Source organism: Macrosteles quadrilineatus, unplaced genomic scaffold, assembly GCF_028750875.1.
Source record: "Macrosteles quadrilineatus isolate MER2022 unplaced genomic scaffold, UCM_ALF_1.0 Scaffold_4__1_contigs__length_99947679, whole genome shotgun sequence".
NCBI lineage: Eukaryota > Metazoa > Arthropoda > Insecta > Hemiptera > Cicadellidae > Macrosteles > Macrosteles quadrilineatus.
In genome coordinates this window covers 66,133,443-66,157,025 of record NW_026542597.1, presented here as the reverse complement: position 1 = coordinate 66,157,025, position 23,583 = coordinate 66,133,443, and the positions used below count along the sequence as shown (strand labels likewise).

Here is a 23,583-nt window from a genome sequence, read left to right as displayed (position 1 = left end):
ATGATCTAAACTTATTCATCTATATTGTCAGGTTCAGGGGTTTGGTATGTTGGTCTGTCACTGTGATATGGAAAACGAAAAGGGACCTCTTGTCGGAGATGCAAAACTTTCAGTACGGCCGATATAAGTAATTAAGGTTGAAAATATCGAATTTCGGGTGTTTATCGATTGTTATACATCATCTAGCATAGTACATGATAGTATCGGTTAAAATCTCGAATTGAAGATGAAAAAGGTCAAAATAAATCATTTTGTTAGCCTCTGCACGGTCTGAGAAAAGGTACCTCCTGTCGCTCAATGTTATTTCGCCATAACGACAAGATGAGGTCTCATTTCTAATATTCCCTTTTTAAACAGATTTTAGTCCAAAAAATTGAATTGTCCTGCATTCTAGTGGAAATTTAGAAAACTGCAACGAAGTTCAGTTCACGAAGGATAAAATATCTCACAAATTTTGCGGTCCCGACAAGAGGTACCTTTTCTTATCTTATGGCAAAATAACATGGGGCCGCCAAGAGGTCCCTTTTCTGAAAGCGATTTTTACGACATGCTTCAATAAAATAATTTTATTTAAATGAAAACTACAATGAGTTAGGAAATAAATTTGGTTTTTTCAAAGAGGACATAATAAGCTTTCTTTTGATACCAGAATTGTTTCTTAAATACGAAAAACGCCGTTTTTATGCATACTGTATTTGAAACTTTCCAAACAGTTTTTCTCAAAATGACCCCTTTCCATAACAAAATTTCAAAGTCCTATAACTTTAACAAAAAAAATCATAAATGCGTCTGCGTGGGACTTGCACCAATCGATTCGGAATTTAATAAGGAATTCAAATACATATAACTCAAAATCTAAAATTCCCGACAAGAGGTCCTTATTCGCTTTCCACATCACCACTAGCTATAAGGCTGTTTGTTTTTTTCTACTTGTTGACATGTTGACTGCATTAGTTTTTTTTTTAGTGCTGCAATCAGCATTTCCCCGGTTCCCCCTACCTAGAACCTAGTATTCATTATTCAATAGCTTGTTTATTTACAATAAGTTAATTATACTGGTATTTTGGATTTTGGCATTAGTTTTATAATTTTGGAAAGAAATGGAAGTTGATGAAGAAACTCCTATTACTGACAATTCAAGGTAAAGCTGGTTTATGCTTAATCTCTGTAGTCTGTTTAGCCAAGCTTGTAGGATTTCCTGTACTCTAATTATTGAGGTTATGTCACATGGCCATGTTTAAAAACATTGATAACTAGGCCTAAGTTACTATACTATCTTTGAGTCTTTGACTATATTGGAATTGGAATATCATATAGGCCTATATTAGGCAAATTTAAATACTTTAAACTTGTCATTACTAAAAGAAGAAAAATGTAAGAGTAAATTAGATTAAAGAATAGGCTTAATAAATAATAAGCTCAATGTTGTTCTAATAAAGTTTGAACAGAGTATGGCTACAGGATAGGCCCACTGACTGACAGTATTTATTCCGTATAGGTGCCTCCAAACAAATTTTTTATTTTGATATCTTGCTAAATAGTTTTTTACCTCCTTAATCCAAAAATACCATTATTTTTTACCGCTGATGAATATTTCTTAGGATATCGCCGTAAAAATATACAACATTACAATAAACAAGGTAGGATGGATAACATTTACAAGTGGAATGAACTGTGGGTTAACTAAGCCTACAGCTGACTCTTTTCAATCAGATGACAAGCGACTGGAAGTAACAACTTTTGAACTTTAAGTGTTAACTCACTCTGATTCTGTCAACGGCAATATGCCTAGTGACGTTATTTTACTTCACTACCGGTACAACTAAAACCCAAAACAAAAATACTCATACTCATACGTGCTGCGACTGCTGCGTATGTAGCCTATTGCTAGTCTGTTACGCCGTCACAAGTTCAGGTTAAGTTTAAGAGAGTATAGTATGGGAGTCTATTTATCCGGACACCTTTTAACCCTAGCGCCGGATATACGGCGCGAACGGCCGCGGCCGAAATGTCAACGCCGGATATACGGCGCCAATGCAGGAGTTATGGTAGGCCTAGGCCTACCTATAGTCTAATTTTTTTTTTTTTTATGGCCTTAGAGCCGAAACTATAATCAGTAAATATTTTAATAAATAATTTTTACTTGGGTACCCAGTACTAAGTTTATTAATATTAGGCTATATAAGGTGAACGCTTTTGTACATGACCTGGGTTGGATGATTATTTGGTACTAGCGCGGGGGTACGATCAACATAATAATAGGGCTATCAAACAAAATACACAAAATAAGCTATATAGACTACCTATCTTTGGGATCAGCACAAAATTTACTACAACTTTACAATTTACCCTATGATGATAAGTCTTACCTGCACTTAGCTACACGACGGAATATAAAAACATTTTATAAAAAAATTAATAATGCCTACAATTTGGAAAAACTAAAAAATGTTTTTTTTATGGTAACCATGTAAACCACCTATATTATTGTTCTTTGTCTTATTCTTAACAAAATGATACATAATAATCCATAGTTATGTTGCTCTTTCTAATTTTTATGATGGTCTAAAAATGATATTACATAATCAATAATATCCCTATGCCAGTACAGCGTTACACTAGTGCCAGCTCTAGGGTTAACCGGACTGCACTCGGTGGAAATTACATCCCTTTAACCGGACAATTTTTATCAGCACATCTGTTTAACCGGACTAGAACGGCAGGAAGTGGGCGGTACCATTGACTATATATACCTGTAGGTATATATAGTCAATGGCGGTACTGAAGCGACTGTTCTCGTGGGAAAGATTTGAGACAAGTGATCACTTGTCTAAATACAATGCTCTCCTAAATTTAAGTCGAATATCACAGTGAACGGTCCGTTTTAACGAGTTTTTTGGGGACGTTGGTTTAACCGGAAAAAACTGTTATCCGGACTGGTCTCGGTCCTGAGGAGTCCGAATAAGAGGAAGTCCACTGTAACATGGTTGATGAGAAGAATGACATCGTTGATTAAACATGATAACATCGTTATAGATTCATTTCAAGTGAATCTGTAGTCAATAATGTTTTCTATAATAGGATTTTCGTCACATTATGGAGATATAGATGGACTGGTGGACTAATTACATAGGCTAGTTCTTATTTAGGCATGTCAGGGTGGTAGGTCGTGCTTTGTGTGAATTGGTGACTGCATTAAGTCCTTTGAAGGTAGGTTGGATTAGGTAAAATAAAGTTTAGGTTATAATGTATCGAGCTGTTAGTTTATGTCGCCTGCAGACTGTTTTTGTAAAATTAAAATCCTGAGAAAAAAACCTCAAATTACTATTTCAAAAATGCTGCAATAAAACAGGATTTTTCATTGGTGGGGTGAAAATACCGCATCTAATAACTTCAATCTAATTAACATCTCATAACTGCATGCTAATAATAAGCCTAGCGTAGGCTACTGCAATACCTACATTTGGATGTTTCTATGATTACTGTAAATGTTTGTTAACATTTTACCCGTTTCTTTTCTAGGATTGAAGACTGTGAGGTCTGTGGGAAAAACAAAGCCAAGTATACTTGCCCTAGATGTGAAGTCAGAACTTGTTGCTTAGATTGTGTTAAGATTCACAAGAAAGAACTGGAATGTAACGGAATCCGAGACAGAGTTAAGTTCAAAACATTGAAGAACTTCAGCAATATTGATCTTTTGAATGGTAATGCTTGTTTGCATAGTAATTCATTGCTCTAATCAATTTATGTGTATGTTTGTGTTCGTTGTTATTTATTTTGTTTTTGCTGTAGTACAGTACTTGTTATAATTCCCATTCTCCCCAGTATTTCGGGACGTCTACAATAGTTTTTATTGATTAACTGTTTTAAAAACTGTTAACTTTAATTGTAACTTAGGAATACAAATTCACCTGAAAATGTAAATCATTGGCAACAAATTTCATGAATTTTACTAAATAAATAGGCTAAGTTACTTAAATACTGATCGTTTACAATCTATAGGCTCTCTAAACATTTCTCCAGTAAGAAAAATTCTGGGGAGCGAGCTAGTCCAGTGGTGGTTCAGTCCCGGGTTCAAATCCCTCCAAATCACCAATGAATTTTATCTGATAATGCCGCAACCCTAGGTTTAACCTAAAGTAATGTCAAAAATGATCCCGGACTCGTGCCTAGAGTCCTAGGAAAAAAAGTAAAAAGAAATGCTGATGCCTTTTACTGAAGTCTAGTTTCTAGATTGTAGGCCTATTTAAGTTAAATGCTTTTAGCGAAGTTCCCATACATAGGGAATAAGCTGTTAATAAATATAGGCCTACTCCAAATAACAACCCCGGGCATACTTACATCTTTAACTTTTGTGATTTAGCATAACAATAATTATAACATTTAAATTATCTTGACGGTGCTTAGTTTGCCTCTGATTAACGTGTCACAACTCGCAATTTAGCATTAGGACTGAATGACATGCTAATAAAATTGAATAAATTTGTTTACTTTCTGCCATGTATTAATTATTATTGGTACACATGTATACTGACAATGTTAATGCTTGGGTTACTTTTTCAGATTATCGATTTTTAGAGGAAACAGCTCGCCTTGTTAGCCGATCTGAGAAACTTCCCCCCAAGTCATGCTACAACCCGATCAATGGGAACCTCCCGTTGGTAAGCTTGTTTCACAGATAAAAATAGACTCTATTTTAAAGACTTTATATAAACTTAAAATTCATTATTTCATATTTTGATGCATAATGGAGTTGCTCTACTGTGTAAATATGTCACCATTCTATTCCTTCTAAAAACTATATTAATGGGAGGCTTTATTAACAAGATAGTGGTACTGGTAGCTCAAATTCTGTAGGCCTATTTTTTACAGCCTATGATAATACAGAGTCTGAAGCTAGTTAGATATTTCCCGCTCAAACCTAATACAAATCAAATCAATAGATCTTTATTCATATTTGTAAATTCATGTTTACATGAATAGTGTCAAACAATGAACATAAATAATTACATGAATAGGTAGGCTACAATCAAAATTATTACCTAGTAGGAAAGTATTGATCACACTACTCCAGGTTGCTGTTTTCTGAATTTTAAGATCAATTATCTGTTCTAAAGTTAAAAAAGTCATCAAATGAATAAAGTGCCCTCTGTATCAAAAATTCTTTCAATTTCACTTTGAAACCTTTATCATCCTGCATGCTTCTTATGTGATCTGGTATGGGATACTGTGATCTGATACCGTTGTAAGGTAAGTGCCCTAAATACCAACACTGCACCAAATACCGACACTTTCACTTTTACACTGAAAAAATAAGCTCACATACGTCTCCACTAACCTAATATTTAGATAGCTGTGAGCGCCGTGTTTTTTTCTATGATCGAGAAGAAGAAGAATCCGTTCCCTCCTTTTCTGAGTTTGAGCGAGTTGAATACGTCGGACGCTGTATGTCAACTGTGATTTCAGGTAAGAAACTTAGTGTATTTCACTAGGAACATAGAGTTCTGCTTTAGAGATTAAAAGTTTAAAAACATATGTACGTGGGTTGACAGTTGGTTTAATGATCACGTCAACATTTATACTTTTAAATCTGATATCAAAATATTGAAATCTAACCTGTTTCTCCTTAATTTTAATGCTGTCGGTATTTGAAGCAAAATTTCGTCATTTCGCCAAATACCGACGCGGCGCTGTCGGTATTAATTCCAATACGTTTGTACGCAAAATAATACCGACACTTGTTTGAAAACAAGTACAAACTGTCGTGATTTAATTCTTTTACTACTAATAATAAAACAAATCTTTATTTTTTATACCGAACTAGCCTTTCTACTACTTGAAGTTGTTGACATAATTATTAAATGTTTTTATTGTCGTTATTTTTTAAATTGTGTTAAGAAATACAAAATCCAATAACTTACATGTTAAAGTTGACAACGAAAACAAACACATATACCGGTATAAATAAATATAATAATATATACACAAATGCTGTGTTTTGATTTTTTTTTTTTTTTTTTTTAGAATGCCTGCAACAAAAACGCCCCCGCCAAAGAAGCGGAAGCAGTATTCTGACGAAGATATGAAAGGGGCTATTCTGGCGGTTAGGAGCGGTACCGACACGGTGTCATCCGCGGCAAAACGGTTTGGAGTACCTAGGGTAACGCTCCATGACAAAGTGTCTGGGCGTTACGACGAAAACTGTAAGTTGGGTAGGAAGCCAATCCTCTCTCAGGACGAAGAAGACATCCTAGTGAAATGGGTTTTAACATGTAAGACGAGAGGTTTCCCCATCACTAAAGATCAACTCATCCATAGTGCTGGGCGGATGCTCACCAGCACGGGTAGGCCTAACCCATTCGTCAACGATAAACCTGGCCGTCGATGGTATGAACTCTTTATGGGCCGCCACAAAAACCTCGCCGTCCGGGAGTGCCAGACCCTGACGACTTCACGTGCTGCCATCACTGAGGAGAGGGTCGCGGAGTGGTGTGCAGAAGTAAAACGGTATGCAGAAGAAAAGCAGTTGATGAGTGTCTTCGAGGATCCGCGGCGAATCTTCAATTGCGACGAGACCGCCTTTTTTCTTGCTCCCAAAACAGGGAAGGTCATTGCCGCAAGAGGAGACAGAAGTGTTTACAATGTGGCAGGCAACACGGACAAAGAGAATGTTACGGTCCTTATGACAGTTAGTGCGGACGGTGGCGTTGCACCACCAATGCTATTGTATGCATACGAACGTATCCCGGTACAGGTAGGGATGGCTGTTCCAGATGGGTGGGCATTAGGCAAAAGTGAGGCAGGATGGATGACATGTGAGTCATTTTTTGAGTACATGGCAAACACCTTTGAGCCATACCTGACCGCCAACAACGTACCGCGACCAGTGATCATGTTCTTGGACGGTCATGTATCACATATGTCCCTAGAGTTAAGCGAATTTTGTACATCCAAAGAAATTGAGCTCGTGGCCCTTTTGCCTAATGCCACACACATCTTGCAGCCATTAGATGTTGCTGTTTTCCACCCGTTAAAAACGGCGTGGAAAAAAGCTGTTGGCGAGTGGCGGTTTCAAAATTCATCACAGAAAGTGAGAAAAGAAGATTTCCCGGCCATTCTGCAAACCGTCATCAATTCCACCTTGAAGCCGGAAACCATTAAACACGGGTTCAAAACTTGCGGCTTGCTAAGTTTGAGTGTCCAAGACATTGACTTGACTAAAATAGTGGGGAACTTGGCCCAAAAGCAAAAACCACAATCGGTTGTAAAATCAAATGACGATGTGGAAAAGATAAATACCGCGTTGGTGTATCTCGAGAAGAAGATAGGGAGTGAGAGACTGAAGGTTTTTAGGCGAGGTGGGCCTGTTAAAAGGCGTGATGAATCTCTATTTGAGATATGGAGAGGTATTAGAGAAGATTTGAAAATTGCAGCCAACGATCTTCCAATCAATCAAGACACTACAATTGATCACGTTGAAGACCCCGACGCCACAATCGGTCCCAATGATGAACCCGACGCCACCATTTTGCCTGAAGAAGCAGACGCCCCTAACGTTCTCACACCAGCTGTGGAGGCAGATTTCAACTTTGACATGACTCTGGATGACTTAAACGAGACCATTGTGCTGAATGAGGAGCTATTTGAAGACTTGGGCCTCGGTCAAAACATGGTTGTTGAGTTGGATTTGCCAGTTACTGTTATTTCTAACCCGATTTTACAAGATATAAAAAACTCATCATTGGCTTGTCAACCAACCCCCTCCGAGCTTTCAACACCATCTACCTCACAGGCTGCCAGAAGTCAAACGCCCCCGCCATCTACCTCACAGGCTGTTAGAAGTCAAACGCCCCCGCCATCTACCTCACAGGCTGTTAGAAGTCAAACGCCCCCGCCATCTACTTCTACTCAGGACGTTAAAGACATCATTCCATCGCCTTTCAAGGACTGTGTTTTTTGGCCTGGTCCAAAAAAAGACTCTGGCAAAAAGAAGAAAAGAAACAGCGTAAAAATGCCTACAGTCATGACATCTGAAAGCTGGAAGGTGTATCACAGAAGCCTAGCAGAACAAAAAGCAAAAAAAGCAAAAGATTTAGAAGAAAGAAGAGAAAGAAGGCGAAATCTACAAGCCATGAAAGAACAGACCGTGAAAGTGAAGAAAGAAAAGACGAGCAAGAAGAAACAAGAAAGAGAAGAAGCTTCATCTGAGCTCGACGAGAATGACTACCCTCAACCACCAGTTAATGAATTTGACTTTGACAAACTTTCAAGTGCAGAAAGGCCCAACACAAAGGATATTGGTGTAGGACATTGGGTCGTAGTACCATATCCAACTGCTAAACCCGATCAAGACAAAAAATATATTGGTCAAGTGCTACGTGTTCTTCAAGACAACACGGCTGAAATTAAATATCTCGCCCGAAGAGGAGACAAATTTATTTGGCCTGAAGTGGATGACGTTGACGAAGTCCCTTTTGTAGAAATAACAAACATTTTGAAAGAACCACTATTTGACAGACGAGGGTACCTTACTTTTAGTTCGTAAGTAAACGAACAGTGAATCAACTGAACAAGGTATTTTGTACATATAGGTAGTAAATGTTGAGTAGGTTAAGTTAAAACATTTTGAAATCGTAAAATTGCATTTTCTTCTTTGTTTTGCTGTAGGCCTATGTTTAAATTTCTTTGCCTGAATGTTGTTGTAGAGCCTTTTTGTACATAAGTTGCTACAGATATTGTAAATTTTGATTAGTCATAGTTAAACCCATTTAAATTTGTAAAAGTGTATTTTATTCTTTGTTGTAGGTTTTAATCCTTATTTGCTTGTATTTGTATTTGTTTGTGTTGTTTGACTGTTGATGGGTTTTTGTACATAATTTGTACCACAGACTTTGAAATGTTGAGTAGCCTAAGATAAACCACGGCCGCCTTTGTAGTTAAAGGCGGCCGTGGATAAACCCATTTGAATCTGTAAAAATGTATTTTCTTATTTGTTGTGCTGTAGGTTGTAATTAATATTTGCTTGTAATATTGTTGTAAAGTCTTTTGTACATAAGTTACTACGTACATTGTGAATTTTGATTAGTCTAAGTTTAACCCATTTTAATCTGTAAAAATGCATTTTCTTCTCTTCTTTGTTGGTGGTTTTATTCATATGTTCATGTCGTGTGATTTTATAGAATAAACAATGATTTTATGCAATATAATGCAATTGATTACTTTCCACATCTTATTATATAAGCTAACATGTAATTGAGTATAACTCGGAAACTAAGCAAACACTACTCTAGGTGGTCATGGCGAAGCTATCGTCATCGGCTGCTAAGCTGTATGTCGGTGCTAAGCAGTGTGTTTATTTTCGTCAGATGTCGATGTTTTTACTACTGATCACGATTGTTATTGTTAAAAATACCCTAACTTACTTTTGCTAAAGGTAAAAAGACATTTTGATACGACTTTGAGCATTTGTTTTCAGCAAAAATACTAAGTGACTTTTGTTTAGCAAGATCGTCAAACATAACCTGTTGGTTAAGGATATTTTTTTAGGGTGGTGAATGACAAAATATTAAGATACGAGTGGTAATTCAGGAAATTGAAAACACAAGGAATCTTTAAAAATACATTTATTACAAATACAAAGTTACCTTGTAGTTTAAATCCCTCTTATAAACATACTGTCGGTAATTAGGACATGAGATGTCGGAATAATTTTCATTGTTGTCGGTATTTTTTGTAAAGTTGCATATTTGCTACCCAACATTTAAATGCTTATAAGTAGTTAAAACTAGGGTTTTTATTTCATATTTTGATGTTTTTTCATTGTTAATATTATGGCAAATTGATTTATTCCATTAAAAACAGGTTTTACATAACCTTAATATTTTTTATGACCTAAGACAGCTTATTTCTGGTCTTAGGGTGTTGGTATTTGGGGCACTTACCTTATGAAGTTTTTCTTTTGAACAATTCTAGTTTATGATTTGGTAATACTACTTTATTTTTATTCCTAGTATTATAGCTGTGGATATTTTTATTTGTAATAAAACTATTTATATTATTTTTTACAAACATTATGCATTCTAAAACGTATAAGCTGTAAACAGTCAAAATTTCAAATTTAGTAAAGTAAGTTTTGACAGATTCATTGTTCTTAAAGTTTAATATGGCCCTTAATGCTCTTTTCTGTCCTATTAGTATCTTTGTCAAATTTTGAGCAGATGTTCCACCGTAGACACAGTATCCCATAAGAAACATGGGATTGAACATTGGAAAAATAAACACTTTAATACATTCGTATCACAGAGATAATACAGTCTTCTGTTGGCATAGATTCCTGAGTTAATTTTCTTTAAGACATTATCCACGTGCAGATCCCAACTTAGATTTCTATCAACGATAAGGCCAAGAAATTTAGTATTTTCAACTTGCATAATTTCCTCATTATCTATGTAAATATTTATTTCCTCTTTAGATTGTCTTTGTTTAGTGCAAAATGATATGCAGTTAGTCTTTTGAGTGTTCAAAATTAAATCGTGAGTGATAAAGAAATCTTTAATTTTTGCTAACTCCACAAAGGAGTGAATTTCTAATTCTATACCAGTTTTTGCAGACATTATAGGGTTTGAATCATCGGCGTACAAACAGTTAGCTGATTTTTGATAGAGTTTAATTTACTTAGGCAATTCGGCATATCACTTATGTAGCAGATAAATAATAATGGTCCAAGTATTGACCCTTGGGGTACTCCATATTTAACTTTTTCTAATGTTGACTGAAATTTAATAACTTGATTTTTCTCAGTCCTTGATATTTCTACATATTGTTCTCTATCAGTTAGGTATGATTCAAACCATTTTAAATATGAATTCCTGATTCCTAGGCTATTAACTATTAAGTTTGTCAATCATTTTTGGGTGAGAAATACTGTCAAAAGCTTTGGATAAGTCCTACGTGAGGTTAGCTGTCAATTAATACTGTCAAAAGCTATGTGAGGTTAGCTCTAAATTCTTGATTGTAAATTATTTATTGGCTCTCAAAATACCTTTTATATGAGTGAATGCCATCTAGCAAGGTTGCCCCTGTTTACTGCTGGAAGGGTTGATAATAGCTAAAATGAAAGAGAATATAAAAAAATTTGTTGTTAGGTCCCCAATTCTAATTTTTACATAAATTATTTATTTGTAATTATTATTTATTACAATTATTAATTGGTACATTTCATACTCATGGCTCAGTGAGAGTAGGCCCTACCTACTTATATTGCTGGCATAAGGTTTTGTATTATGATTATGTGGTACGATCAGTTTACTTGGAATTACCGTATGTAAAAAAATCTCTGCAGTAATCATAATCTTGGATTGCCATACTTGATTTGATGATCATGAAGGCGGCTCCATACATGCGCCATTTGCCAAGCAGGAAATATTTTATGTTCGGCGATCTAGTTGTCTTGCTATTCGCCGATTAACGAGTAGACGGCTACACACATGAGTTGTTATCCGAGCAACTGTTCGTTTTGGGAATAACAAATATTCATTCACTTTAATGTGTGCAAAAACCGACAATAAACGGGAAAACACGAGCACGAATGTTTGCTGCTTGCCAAATAGACAAGCAACTATCCACACTACTCCAGATTCAGCGAGTCGCTGCTCGGTGCTTGGCGAATGGCGCATGTCTGGAGCCGCCTTGAGTACACAGCATTGTTTATTAGTAGGACCACACCACTCATTGTTACACTCTCTATTGACAAACTGTGCCAAATCACAAGAAAATCAACAAACTAATTTTATGGTGTCAGTATTAACTATTTATTTAGCAAATTTCTTGAAAATACTTAAACTATAACATCTAAGACAGGTCCTGAAATTGTAATCCATTGTGACATGCTTAAAATTGAACTTGCTTTTAATGTAAACTAACCTCAGATTAATTTCGGTCACAGGAGTTGTACCGTTTAATGAGAGCTGCTCTTAGCAGAGGTGTTCAGCTCCATTATCTACCTCCAGCTTTTGAAAGACATCGGACAAACACTACTCACCTCGACTACAATCACCAAAATCTCTATTGGAAAATTGATTGGGTGTTTCCTCAAGCTGAAAACTTTAAGGCTACGGACAAAAGGTAGTGTGGTCACTGAAACACATTTTCTGTTGAAATTAATAGTAAAGAAATTAACGTGTATTTTTTTACTTGGTCAGACCAGATCATTCTTCAGATTTGGCTGTTTCAATTAGTTCTTGTTGGATGCATAGTTTGTTTATTAGTAGTTTCTTCTATTCACTGAGATTTCCTGTGTTAACTTGCAATGGGTACACACCACGAATATATTGTAATACATACAAATTCAAATTATTCTGAACCTAAATAACATTTTGAAATGTGTTGAGAGAACTTATTTTGTTTTGTGATACTTACAATCAAAATCAAAGAATAATTTTCTTAGGTAGCCTACATGGGTACAATGAAGCATGATGTGAGTTGTACTAATATAGTTTTAATTAATCATTGATTTAGGAGCCCTTGTGTCCTAAGTGACCTGTAAGCACCTTCCTCTTCTATTTCTCCATATTGGCTGTAGATACTTTCCTTGTAAAATCATGTTTTCAGTTTCAATAGTAGACTCACACTTTTTCAGAGTTTTGGATAGTCTGCTTCTCTCGGCTTGTGTTCACAAGTACATTGTTCCTGAAGACATGACATTCCCGCAGCTGTCATTCTACCAAGCAGCAGGACACTCGGGGATCACGCTACTGTTGCAAGCGGAACGCACTGCTCCTAACCGGTAACGTCTTTTATACCATATTTTTATCCACACCTTTTTCACTAAATACTTTTACTATCATGTCAGGCTGTGTAGCCGACTGGAAAATCAAGAACGACGTGAATTTTAATGACTCAGAAAAAGTTTGTCAATTAATAGGCCTACATAAGTTATGTATGGGACAGGGAAATTTTGAATAATCAGCAAGTCGGTGACACTTAACAGTTATTCCGATGGTTCTCTGATGATGTTGAAGTGCCAAGTAAAAAAAAATTTTAATGACTGCGGAATTTTATCGCGGCTGTTACCGTGAATTTAAGATGTGCTCACTGATGCATGCTGTGATCAAGAGAGATGATAAGTCATTATATTGCTTAATTTATGGGTTTTGAAGATGAACTTTTTAATACTTGAAATAATAATTTTTTAAACTGAAAACAGTGAGAACTACATTTTGATTTAGTTTCAATTTATGTAGTATAGTAAGCTATTTCCTAACAACAATAGAATTTAAGGTGAGGTCACAAAAATTACATAAATGTGTTACAATTACAATTAATTGAAAAATGGCTCATTTTATTGACCAACCTCGTTCTGCTGGCTTAAAAGATAATGGACATCAGAGCCATAAAACCTATTTGACTGCGGGTGTTAATGAAATGAATCAATAAGGGTTGACCCTGAAATTGAACTTGCATTTTATTTCATGCCTTGAGCTTTACTTCCTGAGTTTTGTTCCTTTGGCCCAACAGCCTCACTAATACCTTTGAGCTTTATCACTTTTTATTTTTGTTTCAGATATCACATGTTAGATTCTACTTCTACAATAAGAGTCAATCTGTTTGGGAAGTCCATAATTGAAAACCCAGTTATTTACGTTGTGTTGAATCATCACAGGCATTTGTACAATGTCCTGACAGATGGTTAGTCTCATTTGGTTTTAGAGTTAACTTAATCCCATTTGCTAATTATGAAGCCTGGAATAGCATTTTGTTTTTGTAAAATAAATGTTCAGTATAAAACTTACAGCTTATAACTACAAAAAAAAAAGGTTTGATGCATACTTTTGGGTTATCAAGAGCATTTCAGAATTCCTCCCAGCTTACACAACAGATCCTTGTAATTTTTTGAGGGAATTTAAGTTTTTGACACAATAGTGATTTTTTATAGATTTTATATATTCACATCTATTCTATATGTCTTTTTTAGAAGAAGAAGAAGAATTGCAGAGGAAGCAAAAGAGAAGACTGAATGACAAAAGAAAACGTTCATCATTTGGACCAAATAATTTCCTTTTCTCTGACATAAACAACGAGGAAGGAAACACAATGGATAAAGAATGCTGCTCAGAAGGTGACGACCAACCCAACGAAGGGGAAACTGGAGGTATAATTTAATAGCATAGTTCAATCATACAATATTCTATAAAGAAATAAACACACAGGGCCAAAATGTATTGTAAGAAATATGCAGATATATTCTTATACAGGGTGTTTCGAAACTCTGTGGTCAAGTTAGAAATACATTTCTGAACAAGAAATAATATAGGCCTATTTATATATACAGAAATATAAACAAACAAAAGGTTCAAAAGCATTATTGTGACGTAAGACACACATACAGATTGTATGCTAGGCTAGGATGTATTTCAATAACACAAATTTGAAAAATAAAATACCCATTGTAATATGGATAAATACTACTACTAACTCACATACCACCTGACAATGCACTTCTTTTACACTAAAACACTGACTTTTTATGAAAATTAACACAAATAATGTAGCCACGCTGAAAACCGCACTTCATGATTCTGGCGAGCAGAACGCAAACAACTTGTTTTTCCAGTCACAACTAATGTGTTACCTGAATCTCAATACTGAAAGGCACTAAAATTTGGAGAAAGAACGTTTTCTCAGCTTCAAATAAGTTTGACTCACGTCACGCTATGTCAATTATCAATATTTTTATTAGTGATTTAGAAACCGCTGTTGAAACGGCGCTTTGGGCAAAATGGCCAGTTGACAAAACAGCTGATTTCAAAAATTTATTTCTCAGACTTCCTAACGTCTTATGACAAAGTTCTCTTTACAAAAATAAAGAACAACTCATGTTCTTTCCAATATTACAAACTGCTTTCTGTTTGGCCAAAATAAAGACTTCACGATTTTTTTCAAGAACACATGTTTTACAAGATTTTGTCGATTGCATCTCGAGAATGTTTTGCACGCTAAATTTTGTTCAAATTATAATAGCAGTATTATTAATATGTTACTGCTACGAAGTTTGTTTACATATGAAAATGAAAGTTTAGAATCTCCTCTTTTCAACAGTATCAAAATTACTACGCTTCTGGATCATTGTAATTATTGCATAGTAAGCGTTTGAAAAAATGTCCCAACTGCTGTTTAACGGAGGTTGGACATCTAGCGCACACAAAACTGCCGTTTAAACAACAGAGGGCAGTTCTAGGGTTAAATATCCATCCTTTTTATCGTTGGTAACCTTTTAATGAATTTACCTGAAGTATTTATTAGCCAAACGTAGGTCTCATGGTAAGACCTAGGCCCGGGACCGATTTACTTTTTCATTTTGATGTCCTCAGAAGCCAAAAACACTATTTGTTCATTTTTTTTATATTTTGTATATATATATATATGTGTCTGTCCAGACAATAACTTGAATAATTTTTGTCCGATTTTGTAAAAATTGTGTTTGAAGTTGTAAGGCAGAATAAACTTGAATGAGTTCGCAAACCAGCATGATCGGACCATGGGAACAGGGTTTAACGGGGGTAAAAATAGGGGGTTTCTCATTTTTTACCTTTGAAAAAAAAAATTATAAATTTTTCTCCAGGCCTATTTAAAGAGCTTAAAGAAACAAATAATTTGGTATATCAAAGTGTTTTTGTAAGGTTATTGTTTACGGAGAAAATAAAAAAATGATCATTTGAAATTCCCATGTTATTCTTATGGAGAATATTGTATAATGTTGTAGTTGGCTTGTTTATGGATATATATTTCCCTGTAGCAGCACACCTAGGTACTTGTTAAACATAAATGTTAATTTAATAGACTACTTGAAAATCAATCCAGGCGAATGGAAATTCTCTTAGTCGGCTGGTATGCTGCAGCAGGGGTATTATACCATAGAGTTGTGAATATTGACAAAACTATTTATCAATAATTATGAGTGAAATAAATCCTACTCAATAATAGTTAGTACATGAAATTCTTTATTACTAGATACACAAGATACTTAACACTACGTACAAATAATACAACTAGATAGCCTACATATGAGATACTTAACCTTAGATACAAACAAAACATGCTTAAGGGGTTTTTTTACATGGGAGGGTGGTTATCCCATCGCCACAACCCCCATTATGAATGGAGGACCTACTTCTGGTCAGCGGGTCCATCGGACCTAGCCGGGAGGACTGACAAGCAGATCCACCGACCTTCCCCCTATCCGCCACCCAGGGGACGCTCCGTATACGCTGAAGTAGGAAAGCGCACGGATACTTTATTAAAAGATACATAAAATGCTAACACTGGGTACAAAAGATGCTTAATACTAGATATATAACATACTTAATACTAACAAGTTCGTTCTTACTATTATTTTTCATCTTCTTCAGGTCCTTCTTTTCTATCGCAAATTGGCTTCAATCGGCTCACAGTGTTGCTGCAGAACTTTTCGATTTCTTCCTCTTGAAGTTTCCCAGGTAGTCCAGCTCCTCATCCTATCTGCATTCATCTCCCATATTCCATCGACGTTCAATCATTTTCCTATAGCAGATCCTTTGGCACTTTACCCTGAGCAATCCTTTCAACTATGTGGATCGGTCTCGCTTTACTGAAGCAATATACACCAGGTTTCTGTGTAGCTTTATAAACTTCCATTTTCCTCAGAAGTCCATATTTGGTTGCTTCCTATAGTGTTCCTCTGCAAATTAGGTCTTATGAAGCAGTAGTGACAAGAATAGACAAATCACGGCAACTTTTCACTTATATTCCAGAACTGAACTACTTACTGTAGTACTAATGGTAGTACCCTCTGGAATGGAGTCAAGACTCTTAAGTTTCTTAAGTCTGTACTCTTCCTCATCATAATTTTGACATAAGGAAACATTTTGTCTTGCATTCATTTATGAACTGACAAATGAATAAAATTAATGGTTTCTATGGAAATATTTATTCACTGTACTTTCAACATGCAATGGTTCAAGAGGCTTGGATCTTATTATACAGACAGTTCGGGACATTTAATTTCCTTGAAATGTTGAAGCCAAATTTAGAATAAAAACCAAAGTATTGAAATTGAGCCTCCAACAGAATGTGCTGCTGACGATTGCTGGTTTAGGCTGTACACAAACTTTAATCAAGCCAAAAAAAGGGCATTTTTTTGCCAATTATAGGGATTTCTTTTAGTATAGCAGGCTTACGTACGTTGATAAAAGTGAACTCTGGCTCAAAAACACAAAAATATATTGCTTTTACAGTTTTCACCAACGGTTTCTATCTTCCAAAGTCAACAATACCTAAGTTGAAAATGCTATCTGTGACAGTGGGAATATATATATATATATATATCTGTAACAATTGGACCTAAAGACATATGTCTTCCCAACTCCATCCTCATTTGGTTCAAAATAGCGCCAGATACAGTGAAATCTAATTTTTGTTTATAGATTAAAGTTTAAGTATTTATTACACCCAGATATACATTTTACCACAAAGGTATGAGTGTCATACTTTTTTTACTAGGACAAAAAAGTATGTTAGCGAATTTCGCTGTAGCCTATAGTAGCTATTACCGTATATCTCATGGTAAGACCTAGACCCAGGACCAATTTACTTTTTTGTTTTGAGGATCGCAGAGGCCAAAAACACCATCCGCTCAAATTCAGATACATATATATTTATATGTGTAGACTACGTTAGCACAATAACTCAAGCAAAAATGATCTGATTTTGATGAAATTTGGTATAAACGTGTAAATCTACATTTATCCAAACGAGTTTGCAAAACAGCAGGATCAGACTATGGGAAGGGGGGGATCATGACGGGTGTAAATTTTACATTACCATGTTATTCTTATGGAGGATAAATAAACTGTTGCTTATCTAAGGACATATTTTAAGGAAAAGTGAATTTTTTTTACTTCATACTTAAGCTTAAATTAATAATTACTTCATATTTAAATTAAAAACACACCTTATTGTCTTCCCTGTAGCAGCAAACCTAACAAATCCTTATAATTAATGATATTTAATCAGGAAATAAATCTGACAATTTTAAGGGAAGAATTTTGTGGAATTCCAGCCAAGTAGATTCGCTTAGTCTGCAGGTTTGCTGCAGGCAGGGGTATTTATAAATTCTATGGTTTTTGAGTTATTAAGATTTGAAAAATAAAAATAGCCGCCATTTTGAAATTATACAAAGTAGAAGCTTGGTGCTTTGCAAAAGTAGTTCCTATTAGTCATCAACACGTACCAAGTTTGAAGCTGGTAACTCAAGTGGCTCCAAAGTTATGGGAAGTTGTGTAAAAAATACGTACACGCCGCAAGATAGGGCATATGTTTGTGTGATTTTTTTTGTTTTGACCTAAGGAAAATGCCCACGGAGTTTCGGGAGAGATTTTCGAAACACCCTGTATATTTTCACACTTCCTGATTGTGTCAATTTTGACAATCATTTGCAATACCCAACGTTGGCCATCCCTAGTGTAAAATATTACCAAGACTTAAAAGATTCTGAAGTAGGCAGCCCATCTATGTAGGCTATCATATTCTCTAATACAAGCAGGTATCTTGAAATCCAGCAAAAGGATTTTGAGTAAATTTTTGAATTACGAACTTATAGCCCTAAAAACGTGATTGGTGACAGCCACTACTACCTCAGGAAAATTTATATTTCACTACACACCTTATTTGAAAATAATGAACAAATTTAACATTGGCCTTATGGGTTGCCAAGTAACTTGCGTTGGTTAAATAAAATAACAAGAAAAAAAAAATAAACAAAACATATCAGTTTAAAACCAGCTATCCACAGTATACTAGCAAACTAAAAAATACAGTACAAAGGGGAAAACCGCAGTTGTATCTATTGAGCAAATATTACACTTGTTTTGATTGTTTGTGGAGGTTTTAACTAAATGTATTTAAAAATAGTGGAAGAATATGGTTGTAATTTTAGGAATAGATAATTTTGGAGCTAACAAATTTATTGGTGGACCACAAGGCCTATCGCAGGGAACTGTAGGTGGTGCTGAAACAAACCTGTGTGATGTATAATTATTACTAATTTGGTAACGAAAAGTCTTAGTACAGAACTCATGGGGGTTTAGATAGGAAAATTACAGGGGTAAAAATAGATTTGATCATATAACAATATTCCAAGTAAATTAATTAGATATGGGGGTTTGTCATAATACTATGTAATGACTCAAAATTCAATGTTTATAATTATAGTCCTTATTTTAATTTCAAACTCAATCTTGTTATATTTTCAATATTTATCCATGTCCATTGTTAATATTATTAAAACCATATTGTCTCAACATATATATAATTTACTATCAAAATTTATTCATTGGCTTATCCAAAATTATTATTCAAAAACAAATCCTCCAATCAGAACACCATCCATCTGGGTTCAAGATTATTATATTAATAAAATTCAACCATGTTTTTATTTATGTGAACCCCATAACTTGATATGATTTACATCAATGAAAAGGAGTGTGCAGTGTAAAAGCATCCAAGAAGAACATAAAAGTTTAAATTCAAATTCAAATTAAAATTCAAATTCATTTATTTTCTCAAATTACAGTTTTGTATACAGCACAGAGTTTTTTGTATTTTCTTTTAAACAAAAAATGTAACCTATGTACATAACTTAATAATATACATGTCTTGTATACAGTGAATAAAACATCTTGTATGCATATAGGACTAACATATATATTCTTAAACTAATATTTACAAAAGACAGAAGATTTCATAACTCTATAGTACTTGTTAGAAATTAAAAAACACATTTAAACTGCAACCGAGAAAATATTGGGCCTCTAAGGCAATGCCTGATTAGAGGTTCCTTTAATCTCTATCTAAAAATATTTTGTCAGCAATCCGGAGATAACAAAATTAAACTGAATATTATCGGTCTTTTAGATTGTGCTGGTTTCTTATTTTAATACACAACCACTGGTGCACTTGTCATTGTCCAAATACACACACAATTAAAAATCAAAAGTATTTATGGTATCTTTTTGGAAGAAAACTCACATAAAACTCACATTAAACTCTTAATTGTGAAAATAATTGTCATATTATAAAAGAAAGTAGTGTCAAAATTTCCAAATTTTACTGAAGAAAGAAGAATTTAAGCCTTTAAACTAAGAAGAAAATTATTATTACAGAAGATTGGTGAGAACATTCCATTTTTATTAAGTTATTGACTCAGACTAGACTCTTCAAGCATCCATTTGGACCCAATTTACCTCTCTTAATTAAAATCAAAATCCTTCCTATTTAACTCATTGTTTCTAAAAGATTATTTAATTCAAAACTTACCATAACTTACTTATTGAAAATTTAAATTTGAAATCTTTTGATTCGGCCAGCACGAATCCCCACCCCTGAACAATTTTTGTAACCCTATTTTAACCATTCAACTTATGTACCATTAAACCTTGTATTTTAAAGCCTCTGTCCTTGTAATTATTATTGTTTAACCAAATAAGATTAGAATACAAACCATATTTAAGGGTTTATTTCAACTATTACCGTATGCTAAATCCCAATGAAAAAACAGACATAATCTCAATTTCTTTAGAAGTAGTAGGTAGCGCAAAGGCGAAAAATCGTTGTCACAAGCATTTGAAAATAATCTGATTTTGTTTGAGAGTAAAAGTCGGCCAACGGGTTTCAATGGCTAGAAGGGAGAATCATTCTGCGAGTTGCACTTTTATCTTAGTCAAGATCATAAAACTAAAATTGCATACTTTTATAGAGCACAACATTACATAGTTGTACATTATTTCAGTGATAAAATGTCTATGGTTTGTAATAAAAATGTTTTTCGTAAATTATAAAATGTGTCTGTTGATATTGTTTTAACGATTAAACCCAACTAACCAATACACCCAATTAACCGAGCAACATTCGGTCCCCGATACCTTTTTTCAAAGAACATATATTTGAATATGTCACCGATTGTGCTACAGTCTAAAATTATATTTTATCATTGAGCATTTTAACTGTAATATATGACATAAAAGATCCTATGGTTTACAAAAACTTTAACTTGGTGGAAATCAGTGTGCATTCTGTCAGTTACTCAATTCATCTATGTTCATTTTTATTTAAATGCTGGCTACAACTTCCACCATTCTCTTCCTTAGTCAAGGCTAATTTGTTGACAGGACATTCAGATTCGATCACAGAAAAATGTTTTAATCACTTCAACTTTTACTTGAAATAAAATTATGTATTTTTTTATAGAAATAGAAATAATTGAGGTTATCACCTTTTACAGACACTGGAAGACCTTTTAGGAAGCATCCAAAGTTTTCAAGAGGAAGGGGTAGAGGCAGAAGAAGAGGACATTTCAGGGGACGGTGGAATGGAGGTAGAAATAGAAGAGGACATCGTGGGAAACCTCAACATTCCTGTGGTGAATCCAGCCAAGAAGATGTCAATGGAGGATTATCCCAAAGCTTGGGAGCTATCGCCATTCAGCAGTGAGCTTACCTGTGATAAAATAGTGCCCAGACTGTTATTTTTGTTTTTGAAGTATTGTTTAGTTTTTCAACTTTTTGAGTGTAATTATACATTTGCTATTTTATTGTCAATGTGTTATGTATAAAGATTATTATGATTTTAATAAAGGCTATTTCAGTTCAGTTGACAATTTTATTTGCTTTCATTAATATATTACTAAGTAAAGTAAGTAATACAAAAAGGGAAGATATAATTTTACGATTAAAGTTTGATTTTACTTGTTAACTACAGTAAACTTGCTTTTAAAAACTTTCTATTAAAAATACCCTTCCATTTCAAAACATGTGAGTTTAAAAAACTAAGTTCACCCATATGTTGGAGGGATGGCAGTCAATTTGAAATTTTCCTCATGATTGTTCATCTTCTTTTGGGACCCCTACCAAACATTGTTTTTGAGATTCCATTTTTTTAACACTTGTGTTGCAGTTTGTGTGGTAATACTATATTACATTACGAGTCTGGAAAATGTGTGTTTACCGGACAAGGGGATTACCATAAAAATACAATAAAACAGAGTGTACAATAAAACAATAAAAGAGTGACGTACAATATTATTTGTCATAGGCTACTACTCTAAACTAGCCTAACAATAACAATATTTGAGAATAAATCTAGCCAGGTAAATGGAAATTTGCTTAGTCTGTAGGTTTGCTATGGCATTTATATAAATGTGATAAACTAACTAAACCAAATGTTCTCAACACCCCATTGTAAAATCAAAAGCTTGTTTTTTAAAGTCTGGTTCATGCTGAGTGATACCAAGAACAAGTGTCATACAAATTTCCAATTTTTTAAAATTTAATATCATGATTTGTGCTTTTCTTTTTGGTTGTAAAACGTGAGGACAAGCTGTCCTTTATAATTTAGATTGTTTATTTGGTTAAACTAGTTTTAAATAACAAGAAACAAAATGTAAACCATAACATGTCCCTTGAGGCACTAGATGAGAGTCACACTAACGCTCCAATCACATTCTACTGTTGGTGGGGGAGCAATTTCTGTGTGTCGCAGAAGAGGTCACTGATTTGAAATATTTTTAAATCCGGACCTGTAATTTTGACTACTTGAACGGCCGAGTGAGCATCAGAAAAAATAGTACCGAACGGGTAATGGTTCTACCAAAAATATCTCTCTAGATATGAGTGGCCATGGGAGTAAGAGTAAGTAAGAGGTAATTAATTTTAAAAATGAACATAGTAAACCACTAATTAGTTTCCATAGAAACAGTTTACTTCATTATTCTATTTTAATCGCCACAAATTGCTGCTGAAAGCTGGAAAAATCTATATACAGTAGAACCCCTCATATCCGGCCACCACGGGACCAAGCCCCTGGCCGGATAGCGATTTGGCCGGATTAACCAACCAACTATGAAAATGAAAATAATTCATACCTAATAATATTTAATCAATACATGCTGTCAAAAGTATCATTTAAGTCTATTCTAGGATTATTTTTAGAAGAATTAACATGTTCGTACAAATAAAAAAAATTATTTATTTGTAGGTTAAAGTTGTAAACGAATGAAAATACGAGAATTAATATTTCAGGTAACAAAAACTATTAAATAATGTAAGTAAATTACAATAAATCGGCAATGAAATTTTTAGGACCTAAATAGTAAATACATTTCTACTCAACTTTCTTATCTATTTTGTGAAATAAATACAAAGGATTAATTTCCCAATCCCCATTTGTAATTAATCAACCAACTGTTTAGAGGTTAGGCCTAGCTCAACTGAGTTTAGTGACACAGTAAAATGTATTTAAACAAACAGATAAATAGTTTAGCTCAGACAAGTCGCAAAGACTAGTGCTTGCATCTAAACGTCTGTAAGCTTTGAGAAAAACATTTTGATATTGGCTTCCTGGAAGTGGCCGGATAAACAGAGGACCGGTAAAACCAAGGCCGGATATCAGGGGTTCTACTGTATTACTGTTAGAAAGTTAGAAAGATATTTTCCTGTAGATGTGCAGAATCCCTTTACAAATTAAAATAGCCAAAAAATTAACATTGGCCTCAGG

At 34.4% G+C, this 23,583-nt stretch overlaps 1 protein-coding gene across 1 annotated transcript; it reads left to right on the top strand.

Annotated features, from left to right (window-relative positions):
- The first annotated feature begins 1,022 nt into the window (after positions 1-1,022).
- On the top strand, positions 1,023-21,680 carry LOC128993434 (box C/D snoRNA protein 1). The gene is made up of 8 exons (XM_054417331.1): positions 1,023-1,141; positions 3,523-3,704; positions 4,564-4,661; positions 11,945-12,123; positions 12,638-12,784; positions 13,562-13,686; positions 13,973-14,149; positions 21,314-21,680. Exons 1-8 carry the CDS (start codon positions 1,101-1,103, stop codon positions 21,520-21,522), a joined length of 1,158 nt encoding a protein of 385 aa, XP_054273306.1. The 5' UTR covers positions 1,023-1,100; the 3' UTR covers positions 21,523-21,680.
- Positions 21,681-23,583: the final 1,903 nt, after the last annotated feature.